The 17,696-nt window shown below is 37.3% G+C and overlaps 1 protein-coding gene across 1 annotated transcript in view; it reads right to left on the bottom strand.

Annotated features, from left to right (window-relative positions):
• LOC141372947 (uncharacterized) overlaps positions 1-17,696 on the bottom strand; it is a 195,903-nt gene that overhangs the window by 34,124 nt on the left and 144,083 nt on the right. Inside the window, exon 5 of the mRNA XM_073893526.1 lies at positions 13,082-13,196. Coding sequence (XP_073749627.1) covers positions 13,139-13,196 — 58 coding nt within the window. The 3' untranslated portion in view covers positions 13,082-13,138. The remainder of the gene's footprint in view (positions 1-13,081; positions 13,197-17,696) is intronic.

The following is a 17,696-nucleotide window of genomic DNA, read 5'->3' as shown; positions in this document are numbered from 1 at the left end:
TTTACTTAGCTATAATTTTAGGGCAGGTCTGCTGGTAACAAACTCTTTGTTTTCCTTGATCTGAAATTTTCTTGATTTTCCCTTCATTCCTGAAGGATATTTTTCCTGAGAATAGGATTCGGGGTTGACAGTTATTTTCTTTCAGCACTTTTAAAATATTGTGTCACTTCAAGTTTAATTATGATGTATCTGAAAGTGGATTTCTTTGGCTTTATTCTATTTATGGTTTGCTAAGCTTCTTGAATCTGTTAGTTTATGTCTCTCATCAAGTTTGGGAAGTTGTCAACCATTATTACTTCAAGCCTGGGTGAAGTATAAGTTTATAAAGTATACGTTTTCAGCACCACTTTCTTTCTCCTCCCCTTCCAGGATTCCAATGACAGAAACATTAGTATTCTGTTATAGTCCCATAGGCCCTGGAGTCTCTCCTCCCTGCCCCCCTCCTCCTCCTTCTAGTGTATTTTCTCTTGGTTGGTTGCTCATATTGGTTCTTTTCTTTCTTTTCTCTTTCTTTTCTTTCTTTCTTTCTTTCTTTCTTTCTTTCTTTCTTTCTTTCTTTCTTTCTTTCTTTCTTTTTCTTTCTTTCATATTGGCTAATTTCTATTGTTCTAGCTTCTTGTTCATTTGTTCTTTCCTCTGCCGCCTCCCCTCTGTGTTAGGCCCATCTACTGAGCTTTTTATTTCAGTTATTATATTTTTAATTTCTAAAATTTAAATTTGTTTCTTTTTTTATAAATTCTATTTATTTGCTGGGGGGCTTTTTAAAAAAAATCTTGACTCATTAGCATTTCTGGGTTGCTGACTTTTTCAGCTTCCAGTCTGGGATATATGAAACAAAGAAAATCCAGAGAACTCATTGCTATGTTGTTCCTTGGGTCTTGATTTCCATAGCCAGTCTGCCTTATTCTCTCTACTTTTAAGAGTTTTCTTATGTTTGTTTCATATATAATATCAATGGCTTTTAATTGTATTTAGTGGGAGGAATAGAGAATGTGTGTCTACTCTATTTTCCCAGAAGTGGAAGCTCAGGTCTATCTTTTTTATTTACTAGGAAATTTTAGAAAATATCCTGGAATGTCTTATTATAAGCAAAGTAATCATTAGGCATAGAATCTGAGAATTCTGAGAATGCCCAGAGGTCACAAATAACATTTGGAAATAACTTAGATATCAAAATCACATTAAGAAAGTTACTGCTGTGTTAGAAAACAGGAACATCTAGCTCCGCCCTAACACAGAAGATATACCAACATCCCTGTGTGTTGGTCAGTTTGCAAACTTGTTCCTTGGTTCTGAGACAAATCCTATATGCCAACTAGATTTTTTTGTTCTGCTTCTTTTCCCCCCTGAGGCTCACTGTGCATTCAGGCACCCTTAATATCTTCTGTGGATCATGGGAACTGAGGATTATAATAAAACTATTTAGACAAAGTTGTTCATCACTTAGTATGTTACTCTTCCGGGAATATTTACATTTTAAAAGAGGGATACCACAAAAAGGGCAGTGTTGAGCAAAAGAAAGGGCCTCATAACATAGGCTTTCCAACATCAGTATGTGGAATTTGCTGTGAAGGGAGAAAAGATTTATCAGAATTCTTCAAATTACCAGAAACTGATAATCATCTTATCACTTCACTAGCCCTGTATACTGATGTTCATTTTTTTTTCCAAAGATAAGGCTGTTAGTAAATATCTTTACTTTCTCTATATATTCATGAGGACTTTCTATGTCAAAAGTGTATGTGCAGGGATGTAAGTACATTATAGTCTTCCTGGTCAAAAAAAAATCTGGCTTATGGCACAAGAAGAGAGATTGGTTGTGGAGGTGATCAGAGTGGCCAGGCTGTTCTGATTCTAAAGAGTTTATTCTTCCCATGGAAGTCCAGCACAGCAATTAAAAGCGTGGCTTTAGGTTTAGTGAGGTCCAGTCAGATCCCTGTTCTGCCTTTTACTGTTGGTATTGCTTCAATGGTTTCCTAAACCCTAGTTTTGTCATCTGTAAAGTAGACATAGTAATATTATCTATTTTCTGTGAGATAATTCATGTAAAGTGCTTAGCATAGTGCCACTTAAATGCCTAAATTGATTATTTATACGTTGATACTACTGGGGCCAGGAAGAAACCTCAATTAAGATTCTCGTCCTGTAAGCTTACCACTTTCAGAAACACCCTCCTGAACCTGGGGAGCTGCTTCTCTGACAGAGCTCTGACCCCTCAGGAACTGCCTTTGCAGTTGCTACATTGCAGAGGTTCTGGTTTTGAGGCCTGGTGCTCCCTTGCTATGCCCCTTCCCCTTGAATTATCTCTTAAGTCAAGCCCTGCCAGTCTACATGGGGTCCCTGTCTGCTGGCTTCCTTCCATCACCCTTCTTTTAACACTATATTGGTATCCTCCAGATGAGAGGTCTCTGTTTGCCAGAACATCCTTTATTGTTCTTAGTCTCCCCAGCAACTAGCATAGACTTAGCCCACACTAGATGCTCCACAAAATTAATAAATGAAAGAAGGAATGACATGAATTTTTAAAATGAATTATACGATAATCTTTACAATGTCTGTTTAGATACATTCAGTGACGGGCCCTCATTAGCTCCATTAGGCAACACTTTCATTTTAGAATTGCTTTAATGTTCCCAATTTGGAAACATTTGGTCATCCTATAATTTGCACCATTTGCCCCTTTGTCTTACCCTTTTGAAAACATAGAGATATAGAAGCCCCTTATAAGCTTATGGACATGAAATCCCCTAATCTAATTCATATTTTTTCAGGCTAAACATCAACCTTTCCTCATTGAATATGATTTTTCAGACCCTTTATCATCTGCAGTTCCCCTCTTCTGGAAGTTCTCTGGATTTTTACATTCTCTACTTGAAATATAGTACCCACCCTGAATACATTTCTTAGACATGGACTGACCAATGACTTGGATGTTCTTGTCTGCATCTCTCTGTCATCCTGCTACCTACAAGAGCTCAACGAACCCAGACAAGGCAGCTCAAGTTCATCTCAGCCAAATGCACTTTCTTCCTTCTTTGATCATGCTTCTATCCTGAATCCTTTCCTAATTTTCTTACCATCACAGACTAGTTGTAAGGAAATTTAGCACACCTTTTCCCTGTCACTTTTAAAAAGAGATACAAGAGGGGCACCTGGTGGCTCAGTCAGTTAAGCATCTGCCTTTGGCTCAGGTCATGATCTCAGGGGTCTGTGATTGAACCCCGCATCATTGTCGGGTTCCCTGCTCAGCAGAGAGTCTGCTTCTCCCTCTGCCTCTGATCTTACTCTCCGCTTGTGCTTTCTCTGTATCTAAAATAAATAAATAAAATCCTGGGGTGCCTGGGTGGCTCAGTGGGTAAAGCATCTGCCTTCAGCTCAGGTCATGATCCCCAGGTCCTGGGATCAAGCCCCACATCTGGGCTCCCTGTTCATTGGGGAGCCTGTTTCTCCCTCTCCCTCTGCAGGCCACTCCCCGTATTTGTGTGCTCACTCACTCTCTCTGTCAAATAAGTAAATAATCTTAAAAAAATTAAAATAAATAAATAAAATCTTTTAAAAAGAGAGATATAAGATGTTTCGTGAGTAACCAGCTTCTACTTGTATTCCCTCCCAGGTTTCTATTCTGATGATCCTTTCTGCCTAAAGTTAACAATGCTTCTTAATAAAAAGGAATCACCCAACCCCAAATGCACATCTCTATAGAAGCACCATCCCTTAGAGAAATGAAAGAGATGAAGAAAGTATTGTTAATCTTCTTATGCTTTTTGACAAAATGGCCATTATCCTTGCTTCTTCCTACCATATCTTATGCTGTCTTGACCCTGGAAGTTGGGAGAGCGAAAGGAAAGTGAGAGCTTTACTCATGTAAAATGAGTGAAAGTCAGAGCTTTTTTTACTCTTCCCAATCTTTTTAGTATTTCTTCCTATTTCTTCTTCCATTGAGCCACATAATGTCTTCTACGCCTGAAGTGGGATATGGAAGAGTAGAAGCTGATACCGTACATAGAATGGGATCATCTCTGGCATTTATCTGGTCATTTAATGCCTATTAACATAGCCCAGAATTGCACTTGTCTACCATTAGACAGTGCAGGTTCTTATTGAGCTTGTGGCCATGAAAATTCCCAAAGGCTTGTGCAATTGCATTTTGAGACACAAATTACAGATTAAAAATATATCTTTTTGCTTAAAATAACTTCATATCAAAAGCATTTAAACTCTTAGATGTGACTCTGGCAACAATTTGGATCTAATTGGCAAATATTGTTTAAATTTCTTATTTGATATGAATTGTCAAGTTGTTTTTATTTATATATAACCTCCAATCCACTTCATTCTATTTGCTTACACTTTGTCTAGTGTTACTGCTTTGCAAACAGATTGTATACAGTATATACACTTTTTCAGAAGTTATTCTTTATTTGTGAGAGCAGTGCTAATTTTAGGTTTTAAACAGGTGCTTGGAAAAAGATGTACTTTATTTTGGCCATGGACTTTGATATATATCTACTTACTCTTCTTTATTTTAAGTTTTTATTTTCATTCCAGTTAGTTATCATACAGTTGTATTAGTTTCAGGTGTACAAAATAATAAGTTCATCCAAATCTTTGTTTTTGGTTTCTTATTGTTATTGTTGTTTGCTTATTAGAACTGTCAAAGACTGAGTGGTAAGCTCCATTATTATAATAAACTATGTTTCTCTTAATTTCTCTTTGAATTTCTAATAGCTTTGATTTGTGTATTTTGATTCTTGACTATTCAACTTGTAGAGTTTTGTGACTATTCTATACTTCTTACAGATTATTCCCTTATTGATATAAAATGTACTTCTTTGTCTTCTGTTTTTATTTTGTTTTGCCTTGAATTCTAATTTTTCTTATACCAATATTGCAAGCATTATTTGTTTGTTATCTGAGTTACTATACTTTTACCTTAAATGAATAGTATTTTTGATGATGGTCTTCTAAAAATTTGGATTTGGATTTTTAACTCTTTTAGAAGCTCTTCTGAATGATTTGAAATTATAAAGACCAGTTGAATTATGGGAGAAGTTTGTGAACAGGTAATTCTTTAAAAGGGAAAAAAACAGATGTTCAATACATATATGAAAAATTCTCAAACTCATAGGTCAGAAAAGAAGTATAAATCAAAGTAATAAATACCCAGAGTTTGTGGATTTGAGTAAAATGGATACACCGAGAGACAATATTGAAGTATATATCCAAAGAATGAAAATGTGCATTCTATTTCCCAGCAAATTTACAAAGTTGTCATAAAAAAATAAAATTATTTTAGAAAATAAGAAATATGCATACAATTTTTTCTACAATTATATTCATCACTGATATTTAAAATTATAAAATATTAAAAACAAAATTATAATTCTAGTTAAGAATTGGTTAAATAACATATAATAAATTCATAAGATGTAACATGAAGCAGCCATTAGAAACCATGTTTTAGAAGAATATCTAAGAGTCATAAAATATTTCATGTGAGGGGTGTCTGGATGGCTCAGTCAGTTAAGCCTGAGACTCTTGATTTCGGCTCAGGTCATGATCTCAGGGTTGTGGGATAGAGCCCCACGTTGGGCTCCCTACTTAGCATGGAGTCTGCTGGAGAGTCTCTCTCTGCCCCTCCCCCTGCTCACATGAGCGTGTGCTCTCTCTCTCTAAGTAAAACCTTAAAAAAAATATTTCATGTGAACAGAATGTTAAAAAAAGTTTGTGTATAATGCAAAACCAGTTTGTGGTTGTGTAGACACACACGCCCACACACATTCACAAACACACACATTTGGAGATTGAAAAAAAAAAGAGAGACTGAAGGATATATAAACCCAATGTTAATATTAGGATCTGGGGTGACTTTCATTTCTTTCTTATAATGTTTAAGAGTTTTGAATTCTCAAGAATGAACATGTTTTATTTGCAATCATTAAAGAAATAATACATTTAATATGAAACTAATGTAACGTGTGTCAACTCTATTTCAACTAAAAAAACAAAAAACAAAAAAACCCCAAAAAACTCAACTAGGGCAGTATGCAGTTTTTGGTAAAAATAAATAAATAAAAATACATAAATAAAACCTACAGAAAAAAAAAAGAAAAGAAAAAGAAAGAACATTGAAATGGAAGAGATTTTGGGACCAGATGCTGATAAAATGCTAAGTAAAATGGGGATTAAAAATACCCCTGTATACATCTTATACCTGGAGGTTTGTACTCTTTGGGGAAAAAATACATTTCTAAAAACTAACCAGGGGCACTGCAAAGTCCTAGAAATTTACTACTAAACTGATATATAATAATCTTCACTATGGTTATCTAAACAGTTGCGAGTCCCCCTAACTGTACAAGCCATATTTATTGTCCTCATGCCCACAGGATAATCATGAGAGATTTTGTGAAATTCTTCACAGGATCTAACTACATTTTGGTTACTAGAAAATAATTGAGGCCATTTTAGTATAAATTCCTTTTAGTGAATATCAGCCTGGTTGTCAATATTAATAACTTTCTTTTAAAATAATATCAACAATCTCTTTCTAATATATAGGAATCTCCAGTATAGTAAGAGCCATAATTTATTGACCCTCTACTATATGTTTTCTATACATTATCTCATATAATTCTCACAAGCATATTAAAAACTAGGTGCCATCATTATAATCTTGTTACCAAGAAGACTGAGGTTCAGCATGATTTGGGAGTGACCCAAGAATTCACAGTTGGTGTTACAGACAAGAGTTACGTCCTTTTCCTATCTGTCAGTCTTTCATTCTTTCCACTATCTCCATTTAATCAGCCACAAGATTGTTCTGAGTTGTATTTTTATGTTGTGACTTTTACATATAATTGAAATATCTTGATGGGCTATGAAGTGAATTTCTGATTAAATGGGATCTTTATTGAGGTTATTGCTATAGAAACGCCCCCAGGTCCTCACTGGAAAGGGCCTCTTGGGGAAGCCTGACTGGTTCAGATTCAGAAACAGCTGTGAGGGCAAGGGCTTCTTTCAGAAGGAAAGGGGTGCTCTTGGGATATTAGGTGGGGTCCTTGCCAAGGCTCTGACAATTATGTCCCAGATGGGTTTAGTTTCTTCTCTACCCTGACATTTCTCTCTTTGGTCATATGAATAGAGGGTTGATAACTCTAGTCCTCGTGGTAAATTTCCTTGGAGTAGATTAAGTCATCAGTCCTCCAGCTGCTACTTGGACAAAACTTTGAGGAGCAGGGGATTCAGGCATAGTAGAAGAAAGCTATTGCTAGGCCAGCCCTGAATGCTATCTCTATCATTTACTCCATGTTTGGTCTTGGCAAAATGTATAACTTTTCTGGCATTTTTTTTTCTTCAATAAAATTAGAATAGTATCTGCCTCAATGTTATAAGGATTAAATAAGATAATATATGTTAAGTGTGTACTGTTAGCATTCACCTGCTTTCTGTCTGTAGTTTTCTACTGTTGTTTACCAGACCACCCTAGGCATCGGCATGCTGGTTGTACCCCATGCATTGTTACTGTGCCATATTCAATCTTAATGAGATACTGCTCTAATAACTTGTGTCAAAATGCCCAAGTTTAAAGTAGCCAGTGGATATACTACAAAGACTAGGTAGTCTTCAAAACACATACACACATACACAATAATATTGATATATAGGATCTGAGAGAGTCAAGCAGTGAGTCATTTCTTAATAGGTTAATAGCCCATATTATTGTTTGTCATCTTTTTAAAAAAGATTTTATATATTTATTTGGGAGAGAAAGAGAGAGAGAGCACGGGAGCATGAGTGGGGGCGGGGGGAGAGGCAGAGGGAAAAGCAGACTCCCAGATGAGCAAGGAACCAGATGAGGGGCTTGATCCCAGGACCCCAAGATCACGACCTGAGCCAAAGGCAGACACTTAACCAACTGAGCCACCCAGGTGCTCCTAGTTGTTTGTACGGTGGAAATACAGGCCTAAAATATTTTGATTAGTGTTGGGAGGGAGTCCAATCCTGTATTCATAATTTTTTTTCTACAAATATTCACTGAGTACCCATTCTGGGGTAAGTATATCATAGAGCATAGAAACTGAGATGCTCTCTGTGTCCTTTAGGAGTTCACAATCTAGTGGAGAGTGTGAGCAGGTGGACACTCAGGTGATTATAACTCAAGGCAAAATGAGGTGCTATAGGGGTTGGTGTGGCTACTTCATTTCAGTGCTTGGGCCAGCTGAAGGTGCCAGGCATCTGAAAGGCATCAGGGTGCCTCCAGGGAAAATAGGGTGGAAGCAATAAAGACCACATCTGCCAATTTCACAGTTTTGCCTCTCACTGGCTTTATTACTCACATATGCAAAGCTGAGCCTCCGGATCTGGATGCAAATTCCCTGTAACATTTCGGTACTGCCCGCAGAGTCATCAGTGTCTCCAAGGAGGGCTCAAAAGTACAATGTGATCTTAAAACACAAATATAGACCTATACTGGCTATCTAGCACAGTTCATAGTGTGTATATCCTACAGCCCCTGCTGATCACTCGCTAACAGAACTTGGGAAAATAATTTGTCTTGGAGCTTTAGTTTCCTCTTGTTTTGCCTGGGGATAATAACATGTATTTTAAAGTTTGTAGTGAAGATTAAGTGAGATACTTCTAGAGAGTGTTCTAATTCATATTAAGCCTTCTACAATTATTAATTTCCTTCTTGGTCTTTCAACCACCATCATGTGCCTTGCCTTAACTTGGATGAAAGTTCTGCAGTATTCACTGTGGTTAATGGTAATTACAGTCTCCTTCATTCCTTACTGTTTATTATTTTGAAACCACAATGTTGTCTAGGGTAGACCACCATGTTGCCATGAACCACATGTGGCTGTTGATAAGCTTGGATTAATACTTTTGTGTCATGAGTTTTTAGAGGTTTAAAAATTCAATGGAGTTATCTTTAATAAGCAAATAGAGTCTAAGTTTCTTTTATTTTTTTTAAGATTTTATTTATTTGTTTGACAAAGGGAGACACAGCGAGAAAGGGGACACAAGCAGGGGGAGCGGGAGAGGGAGAAGCAGGCTTCCCGCGGAGCAGGGAGCCCAATGCAGGGCTCAATCCCAGGACCCTGGGATCATGACCTGAGCTGAAGGCAGACGCTTAACGACTGAGCCATGAGTCTAAGTTTCTTTTAAACTGCTCCCCCTTTCATTGAAAAGCATACCACTTAGATATAATTAAATTTTTCTGAAAAATCTCAACCAATTTTGCATATACTTTGTTCCAACTACTAATGATAATAAAAAGTGTTTAAAATATTAATTTTTTTAATTTTCAAAAGAATAAACAAAGATATTTATTTAGGAGAGAGAGAAGTGAGATTTTCCAGGTTGTCCAAATCAGAAAACTCACTTTTCATATTCTTTCGCAGAGTGAATGGTTTGGATCCCCTAGAAGAACAATCAGTTTATCTGTTTTCTAAAAATGAAAAATTTTTAAGTTGCACTATTCAGGGTATGTCTGCTTAAATCTAATGATTCAGGTGATGTTTTATTTGTGAATTTAGAGTATTTCATTACTTCTCAAGGTTTTCTTTTTCTTTTCAGTGCCTGAAAGGAGATAAGACTTGGTTTCAAATTATTCTACTAAAGATGACTTTTTGGTTTGCAATTTTGGCTCTTGGGATTTAGGGATTCCTATGCTAAATTATGCTGTTATAAGGTGGCCATTACATTTCTAGATTCAAAAGGTCTATCTAACACAAATAGGGACATGTTGAGATGGGGTGAGGTTATCACAATATCATTCTTTTGGGCTTTCTTTGGAAAATATTAACTTCCCTACCTGAGGGGCAGGCTCTGATGGGCGTTCCTGGGTAACACAGGAACTGGGAAAAGCACCATTAGACTACCTATGTTAATATGTAGTAGCCAAAAAGTATGTCACAAAATCAAGTTGTGATATTAAGTTAAAATATTTTGTCATCCCATTGGTAAATAGAGTGAGATTCAGTTTCACTTGGCTGGGCCATAAGAAATTGCAGATCTTTGTATTTCTTAAGTCATTTCCTTCTATTTACATTTAAATTGTAGGAATGGCATGTATCTGCAAAGACCCTTCTGGGCCTCCTGGGTAAACTAGTCTGTGTTCCTATTTTCAGAGAACAGCAAGGTTGGAGAATGTTGATTTTCTTGAAGACAATTTGGAAGGTAGAATGCTGGCTGTGCTAATGATGGTTTACTCTAAAATTTCTATTTCTCTTGTCAAAAAAAATTAAAGTCTCAAATTTAAAATAGAAGTCTAAGTTTATACTATACTCTAAATTCAAAATATGTCATAAAAAAAAAAACCTGAATAATGATTTGGAGGGCTTCATTGGTCACCATAGTACTTAGCTAAGTAGTAGTTAACTGGTCTGTGCTGGTTACCAGTCAATAGAATTTAAAGGGATAGGTCAGGACATTAGGTACTGGAAGTACAAAATTGGAAAACATCTCTTCTCATTTATAGATCAGAAGTGCTAAACATTGCTTGTTGCTTTCTACTACAGTTTGGACCTATCCTCCTTCAATAAGTCTGCTGAGCTGTACCCCAGCACCTCTCTGATAAGAGGCTCACATTCCTCAGAGTTTCCTACAGACTTCATATTGTAATTACCACCCTCCCCCCTTCTTAGAATGGTATGAGATTTTTAGCTGTTGGAGAAAATATTAGAAAGGCAAGAGTGACAACACGAGTTTCCAAAATCCTGTGAAGTCTTGTTCTAAATGAGTAAATAAGTTAGGGACATCCAAACTATTTCCTGGTTCTATTGCCATTTCTGTTCTCTCGGTTTTACTGAAATAGAACCACTGATTGAGAGTCTGGCTAGAAACACTCAGAGACTTGATACTCCATAAACAGTGTCTTAGTCTCTTTGGGCTATTATAACAAAGTCATAGACTGGGTGGCTTATAAACAATAGAAATACATTTCTCACAATTCTAGAGGCTGGAAATCTGAGATCAGAGGGCTTGCACAGTCAGGCTTTGGGAGGGATTAATTCTGGGAAACAGATAGAGACGTAGCTAGCTTTCTGGTCTCTTCATATAAGGACCACTAATTCCATTCATGAGGACTCCACTTTTATGACCTAATCTCCTCTCAAATGTCCCACTCCAAATACTATCACACTGGGGATTAGGTGTCAGTTTATGAATTTTGGGGAGATGCAGTCTATAACAAGCAGCTTTCTACTCCTGGTGCTTTAGCATGTTTGGGGAATGAGGATGGGATATAGTACCTCGATATTGTTCAGACATATTTTCATCAGAAAATTTAAGAAGAATGTGTTTCAACTATTAAAAACATATTAAACACCATATGTCTATATTCATTGAGGGCCTAATATGTGTAAAGCAGACACGATTTTTGCCCCGTGGAGCTTCCATTTTAGCAGCATCTCACTATAGATAATGGGACAGCAGCCTCTTCAACCTTTCCATGAAGCTTATAGTGGGAACCACTAGCAGAACTAAAACATATCAGATAGGAGACAAATTGAATAAGGAGATAGGCAGGAGTAAAAAGAAAAAAAGAATAAAAAGAAATGAGTGCTTAGCGAGCAGAGGTAGGGATAGGGAGGAAGGCACAAGCAATTCTGTGGGAGCCATTCAGTGGCCCAGACCACCCAGTCCTGAAGTACACATGGCCCATTGTTACAACAATTTATACCACTTAAAGGTAAGACCCTGCCCCCTCCTAGCCTGTCAGGGAGCTGATACTATCAGTTTGGGCCAGTTACCCTGAGCCAGACTCAGTGGCATTGCTGAAAGAAAGCAGCAGGCTTTTTGACTGCCAGTCTAGACTATACATTCCCCCTTGTATGGCTCATTATAAAAACACTGGTGCTGACCTGGAAGCTGATAAGTGCCAACTGGAGCCAACTCACTGGAGAGGAAAATTGTTTATGATTACAATTTGGTGGCAAGGCTTCTTTAGTATTTCTTTTACCCTGAATCAAGAATTGGAATTAGGGCCAAAAATTGTATTTTCTCACCTCTGTGGGAAAGACCTTTAGTAGTAGCTTTACTGGATCACAGTAGATCCTGTCCTTAGGACACATCCCAAAAGCTGCTGCTTAACTTTTCTCAAATCATACACTGTCCTTGCTGCCTAACTCATCTTCCTGCTAAACACATTCCTTGAAAAATTTTCCCTTTTCTTTAAAAACTCTATTCTGGTCTGTCTGGATTATGTATTGACCTATTTATTTTGTGTGTGGGTGGTTACTGTGTCCCTCCTAGCTCAAAAATTTAATGACTGATCTAACTTTTCAGCTCTGAGCATAATGGAAATCCTTACCACAATGCATGTGCACCTGTTTCACTTCCAAAGCCCATCTGAGTTTGCATATCTGTGGTTGTATAGCTCAGGAGACTGGATTGTGCTAGTGAGGCCTAGGTTATGATTTTGATGTGTAGGTGCGAGTTAGCACACATGTCCTGCAGGCCAGACTGTACTTGGAACCCAGACAGGTACTCTGCACATGTAAGGCCATGGTCCTGGACGACGACCAGATGAGAGGATGAAGGCAAATCTGAGTAAATTTGTCATCATAAAAACAACTCAGTTGTAAGCCGTCTTGATGAGGTGTCTCATCTCAGTAGCAACTTCTTTGCATATGAATGTGAGTGCATAAATATGTGGTGGATGCATCTGCAAGTTTTTAAAGTGAGAACTTGACAGGTTTGGGCTAGTCCCAGAAAGCAGACTAGGCAAAATTACCATGGTGCCAGTACACAGGGTGGAGTTTCCATAAGAGGCCACTGCTGCTCAATTTCCTGCCTCTTTAGCCATGGAAAAAAACAAGCTGCAGTTTTCTTCATAAACCATTGTATAAATGACTCTATGTCCTCAGGGTTGGTCAGATCCAAAGGACTCTGTGGAAGGGACTTCTCTGGCCGTAAAGAAACATGGATTGAATGTATACCTTGTGGCCAGTTACCACATGGAAAGAAAAGAAACAAAAGGGAACACTCTTACCCTTTAGAGGGTTAAGGGGAAAGACTTCAAAACATGTGAAGACACAAATAAGTCAACAATGAAAACAGGAGGAAACACACTTACCTAAATAAAATTAGACACATGTAGCCAAGTAGTCTCATCCATGGACAGCTTCACACGTTAAGTAATTCTTGAGCAGAGTTTTGAAGATATATCTGATCTAGCAGGAAGGATATTCCTGCAAAGAGGTTAGACATGAATGATGTTTACCTTGTAGGTTGCACAGAGGAGCACAAAGTGTGAGCTGTGGAAATGCATTTCACCAGTGCCATTGCCTGTCTCCTCTTAAAAACCAAACAAAAATCGGTCCTTAAACTTAATAAACTTTTGTATCTAGAGATGCCCTAATCCCCTCATGAAGACTGTACATGAATATCCAAGTTCTTTTTCTGGACACAAGGTAGTATTGTATTTCTCTGCCTTCTGTAATATGACTTGTGTTGGCCAGTAAAATGAGAATGAAGTGTCAAAGTAGTGTTTCCAGGAAAAAGTACTTAGTTGTCATAGGGTAATTCTCTCCTTTTCTTGTTGCAACAATTGCAAATGCATGTGTTGAGTGGAGTCTTCTGTGTTGAGCAGAGTCCCCTGATGACCTGCATTAGATGTGTAGCACAATGAAAAATAAACCTTGGTTGTGTCAAGCCACTGAAATTTGAAAGTTGTTCCAGGAGCATAACCTAGTCCCATCTTCGGTGATTCAGATGATTTATTTTCTCCATGTCTGGCCTTTCTTTGACTCCTCAACTCCCTAAACTCTGATTTCTATGCCTAACATTTGAATGAAACTATTATGGAAAGTAACAGTTGCTATATACACTGATAGTTTCAGGCTTTATCTTATTGGACACCTTTGCTGTTTTTAATACTGTTGACCACTTCTGTCTTAAAACTCTCTTCTCCCTTGATTTCGATGACATCAGTCTTTGGATGCACCTTTTACATCACTGATTATGTGTTTTTGGTATAAAGCCCAAATAAATTTCATCTACTTTCCTGGTTTTTAATTAATATGTATGTAACTATTAGGCTGATGACTCCTAAAAATGTACCTCCTGTGCCAGCACATGCCTTACAGCAAAGACTTGTACACATGCAAAGTTCATTCAAAAGCAACATGTCCACAATTGAGTTTGTATCTCTTCCCAGACCTGATCATTCTTCAAAGTCACAAAATTGTTAACTGGGAATCTTACTTGATTTCTCTCTCTCAACAACAGTTCCCCAATACAATTTGTGACCAGATTTTTTCTGTTCTGTTTCTAAGTTTCACCTGTCCCTATCTTTCTTTCCAGACTCTCCATATATATATATATATTATATATATATATATAATATATATATACACACACAATAGCTTCTGGATTGGTCCTATATCAATCTGTTCTCCATGGAGCTTTTGGAGAAATCTTTCCAAAATACAAAAATTATGTTTCAGTCCTCTTACATAAAATCTTTGATGTCACCTCATTATACTAGAGTTAAAATCCAAATGCTATGAGAGCTTTTAGTGAGCTGTCCCTCACCCAACAGAATGATTTCATGACCTACCACATATACTTTATACTTCAGCCACATGCTGTTCCTGTTTACTTCCCTGAACCATGTTCTTTCTTTCCTCTGTGCCCTTGTACATCAGGTTGTTCCCTGTGTATGGACTTCATTCACCTTGATAATGTCTCTTTTGTTGTTGTTGTACTTAAAACAAACAAACAAACAAAAACCATGGAGCCTAATGTGGGGCCTGAACTCAAGACCCTGAGATCAAGACCTGACCTCAACCGACTGAGCCACCCAGGCACCCCATGAGCTTTGCTTTTCACTGAAGAACTCTTGGGAACCATTACAGAAATTTAAGAAGGTGATAATATCCACATGATACTTGCAGAAAGTAATTAGAATGAAAGGGAATTGGTATCTGAAATTTTTCAGGGATGGTGTGAAGTCTGTTACTGATAGTAAGATGGGGAGATAATAGGAAGCTATAAGATTATGGCTTTTTATTTCCCAGAATTTCAGTTTTTTTCACACCTACCATGTTTAATGCTGGTATAAAGTGTCAAAGGCAGAAAATTATTGAATACTTTGTAAGTTCAACAGAAGGGAAGATAACCTGTTTGCAGAGGTAAACATTTAAGCCTTTAATTTTAATCTTAGTCTTCCAAAGTTTTTTTTAACATTAATGTTAAACTTAATTTTGACATCTATGAAATTATCAAAGATACTTATCCTATATGTAATATGTCTCTGGTTTTCTTTCTTATTCTCTTTACTGGAAAGTCTAGCCACTTCTCTTATTTTATTAACTATCCTTGACTATTTTATTTTACCTCTGTGTGTGTGTGTGTGTGTGTGTGTGTGTGTGTGTGTGTGTGTGTGTCAATGGGAAGTCCAGAATCCTGGAAATGGAGAGAGGGTGATTGAGTGTGGTTGGCTCTTACTAGAATAATACAAGTGGGTGAGGAATAAACCTCCCAACACTTCTTGGGCTCTCAAATCCTGTGTCCTCCCAATTCTTTCAGGGCTGGCAGCTTGCTTATCTTTAGCAAAAGCTAGGCATAATTTCAAATGTCACATTGCAGAGAAATCACTCTCTTTGTCACCAGAAAAGAGAGAGACAGAGGAAAGATGCCTTTTTATATCTGGAACCTGGCACTGTCAGCCATTTGGAATTTGTCTCCCAGACTGTCTGGCCTTGGCCTGGAGAAGGCAGGGTTGCTGTGTAGCACAAGGAGGTGCAAAAACAAACATGGGCACAAAACCAAATACTTGACTGCAAGAAATGTTCTGAAAGTTATAAAAGTGAAATACTACTTCCAGCTGTCACTTTATGCAAGGATTAAGTTGAGCTTAAGGGGCTGCAGAAATGAAGAAAGAAAGTGAATTATTCATTACAGTTGCAGAAGATGCCTGGGTTTTCTACTGATGGATTACTCGTGACCCATTTGTCTATTCATCTAGATACTCACTCATTCACTTGTCTTTATGTGTATATTTGAAGACATGCTGTTTCTGCTTAGGTGGATGGCAAAGCTTCATATTCTTTCCTTCCTATAGCCAAGAGCACTCTGCCCACTGGTCACCCTTTCTTTAGTACATGTTGCCCCTCTTAGGCTCATGATCTGCACCAAGCATTGTTGCTGAAATGAACATTATCATTCAATGATCAGAGTATAAGTCCATTGAACACAGTTAAGTGCATATTAAGACTTTGATAGAGTGTGCTTAGACAGATGTGTTCCCACCATTGTTTTCTAGCCAATGATATCTATAATGCACAGCTCTTCTTCATATTGTTCTATTAAAGGTATTCCTCACTGGCTCAATACCAGTAAACTGACTAGGTAACATGTCATCATCCATGTCCATACATGATCACAGCCAGTGTCAGTGTCTGGGAGGGTCTCTCAATTGACTTGGTATTTTCCCATTTCAAGGCCAATTCAGAAGCATGTAGCAGAGACAAAGAAGGTGATTTAGCCACATTTTGCACTGCCCCAATCCTATATCTAGCCTTCATTTTTAACATGGCAGTTGCTTCCTAAAACTCATACAGATGTTCTACTTATTTTCAGGGGAGTGGGGTAGGGAGGACTTACTTTCAAATATTGTTTAAGAACCCAAATTTTTCTCCCTATATTCTAGCTTGCTAAAATAAGATCTTGTCTGAAATCTAGTATTTCTCAAACTGATTGTCTTTATTAGACTTTGATTATTCATGATGGCAGGAACTCTTGAAGAACACGATTAACTTATTCCTGCCCTCAGAGAAACACTTCCACATGTGGATTTGAGAGCCATGCACTGGGAGGAAAAATAGGTAAATCTGATCATAAACCATGGAGCCCTCCTAAAACTGTGTAAACACTGACAGAGGTATTTCTCGAAGTCCAAGCCAGGAGGAAGGCAACATTTTGTGAGGTATGTGAACATTCATTTAAATTCAAAGCCTTCATTCAGCCTGCAGAATTTGTACTGAGCAGTATGTCTCATCCTCTGCCAGCCGGCACCCAGTGTAATATTTTGAAAAATTAAATATTTTTGCTAATGGTGTTGTTCCTTAGCTATTTAAAAATATTTTCTAATAAAGGAAAATGTCAAGCCATGTCAAGAGTAATATTTTATGCTATTCAGCTATTAAAATCTTGAGCTGTATAATGAAACTCTTAAACTCACCATAATTTTCATCATTCTGTGTTAACAGAACAGTACAGAATATTGTATAAGGGCTGAGAGCTACCTTTGGTCCTTTGCTTATAGATAAAATATAGTAGGTATTAATTATATAGGCTCTTTGAATTTTGTTTCAAATTTTACCTTGACAGTATTAAGTTTATTTTTAAAAATCTTTCAGGAAGAAATTATCAAAGAGCACTGTGATGTGAGAACACTAAAAGAAGGAGAAACATAGTTATATTTTTATCACAGAGGAGTACTGTAAATAACTTCACACTCATGAGTCAGGGATGTCCTTAGTGAAGAGCCTGCACTTGTGAAAAAATGAAATGTCTATAATGTTCACAAGGGAGGATATCCATTCTGAGCAAAAGTGAGGGAAATTAAGGCTGATGGATCATGGATAAAATAGTAGCTAATAAGATTTATTTTGCACTTACTATGTGCCAGGCACTAGGCTAAGTACTCTCCTGACTTGAAATTATCTCATCTTCCAAACACTTTG

This window comes from Callorhinus ursinus, unplaced genomic scaffold (genome assembly GCF_003265705.2).
Source record: "Callorhinus ursinus isolate GAN/ISIS: 27379988/994484 unplaced genomic scaffold, GSC_fseal_2.0 scaffold6, whole genome shotgun sequence".
NCBI lineage: Eukaryota > Metazoa > Chordata > Mammalia > Carnivora > Otariidae > Callorhinus > Callorhinus ursinus.
Note: the sequence above shows the minus strand (reverse complement) of the source record. Positions and strands in the feature narration are given on the sequence as shown.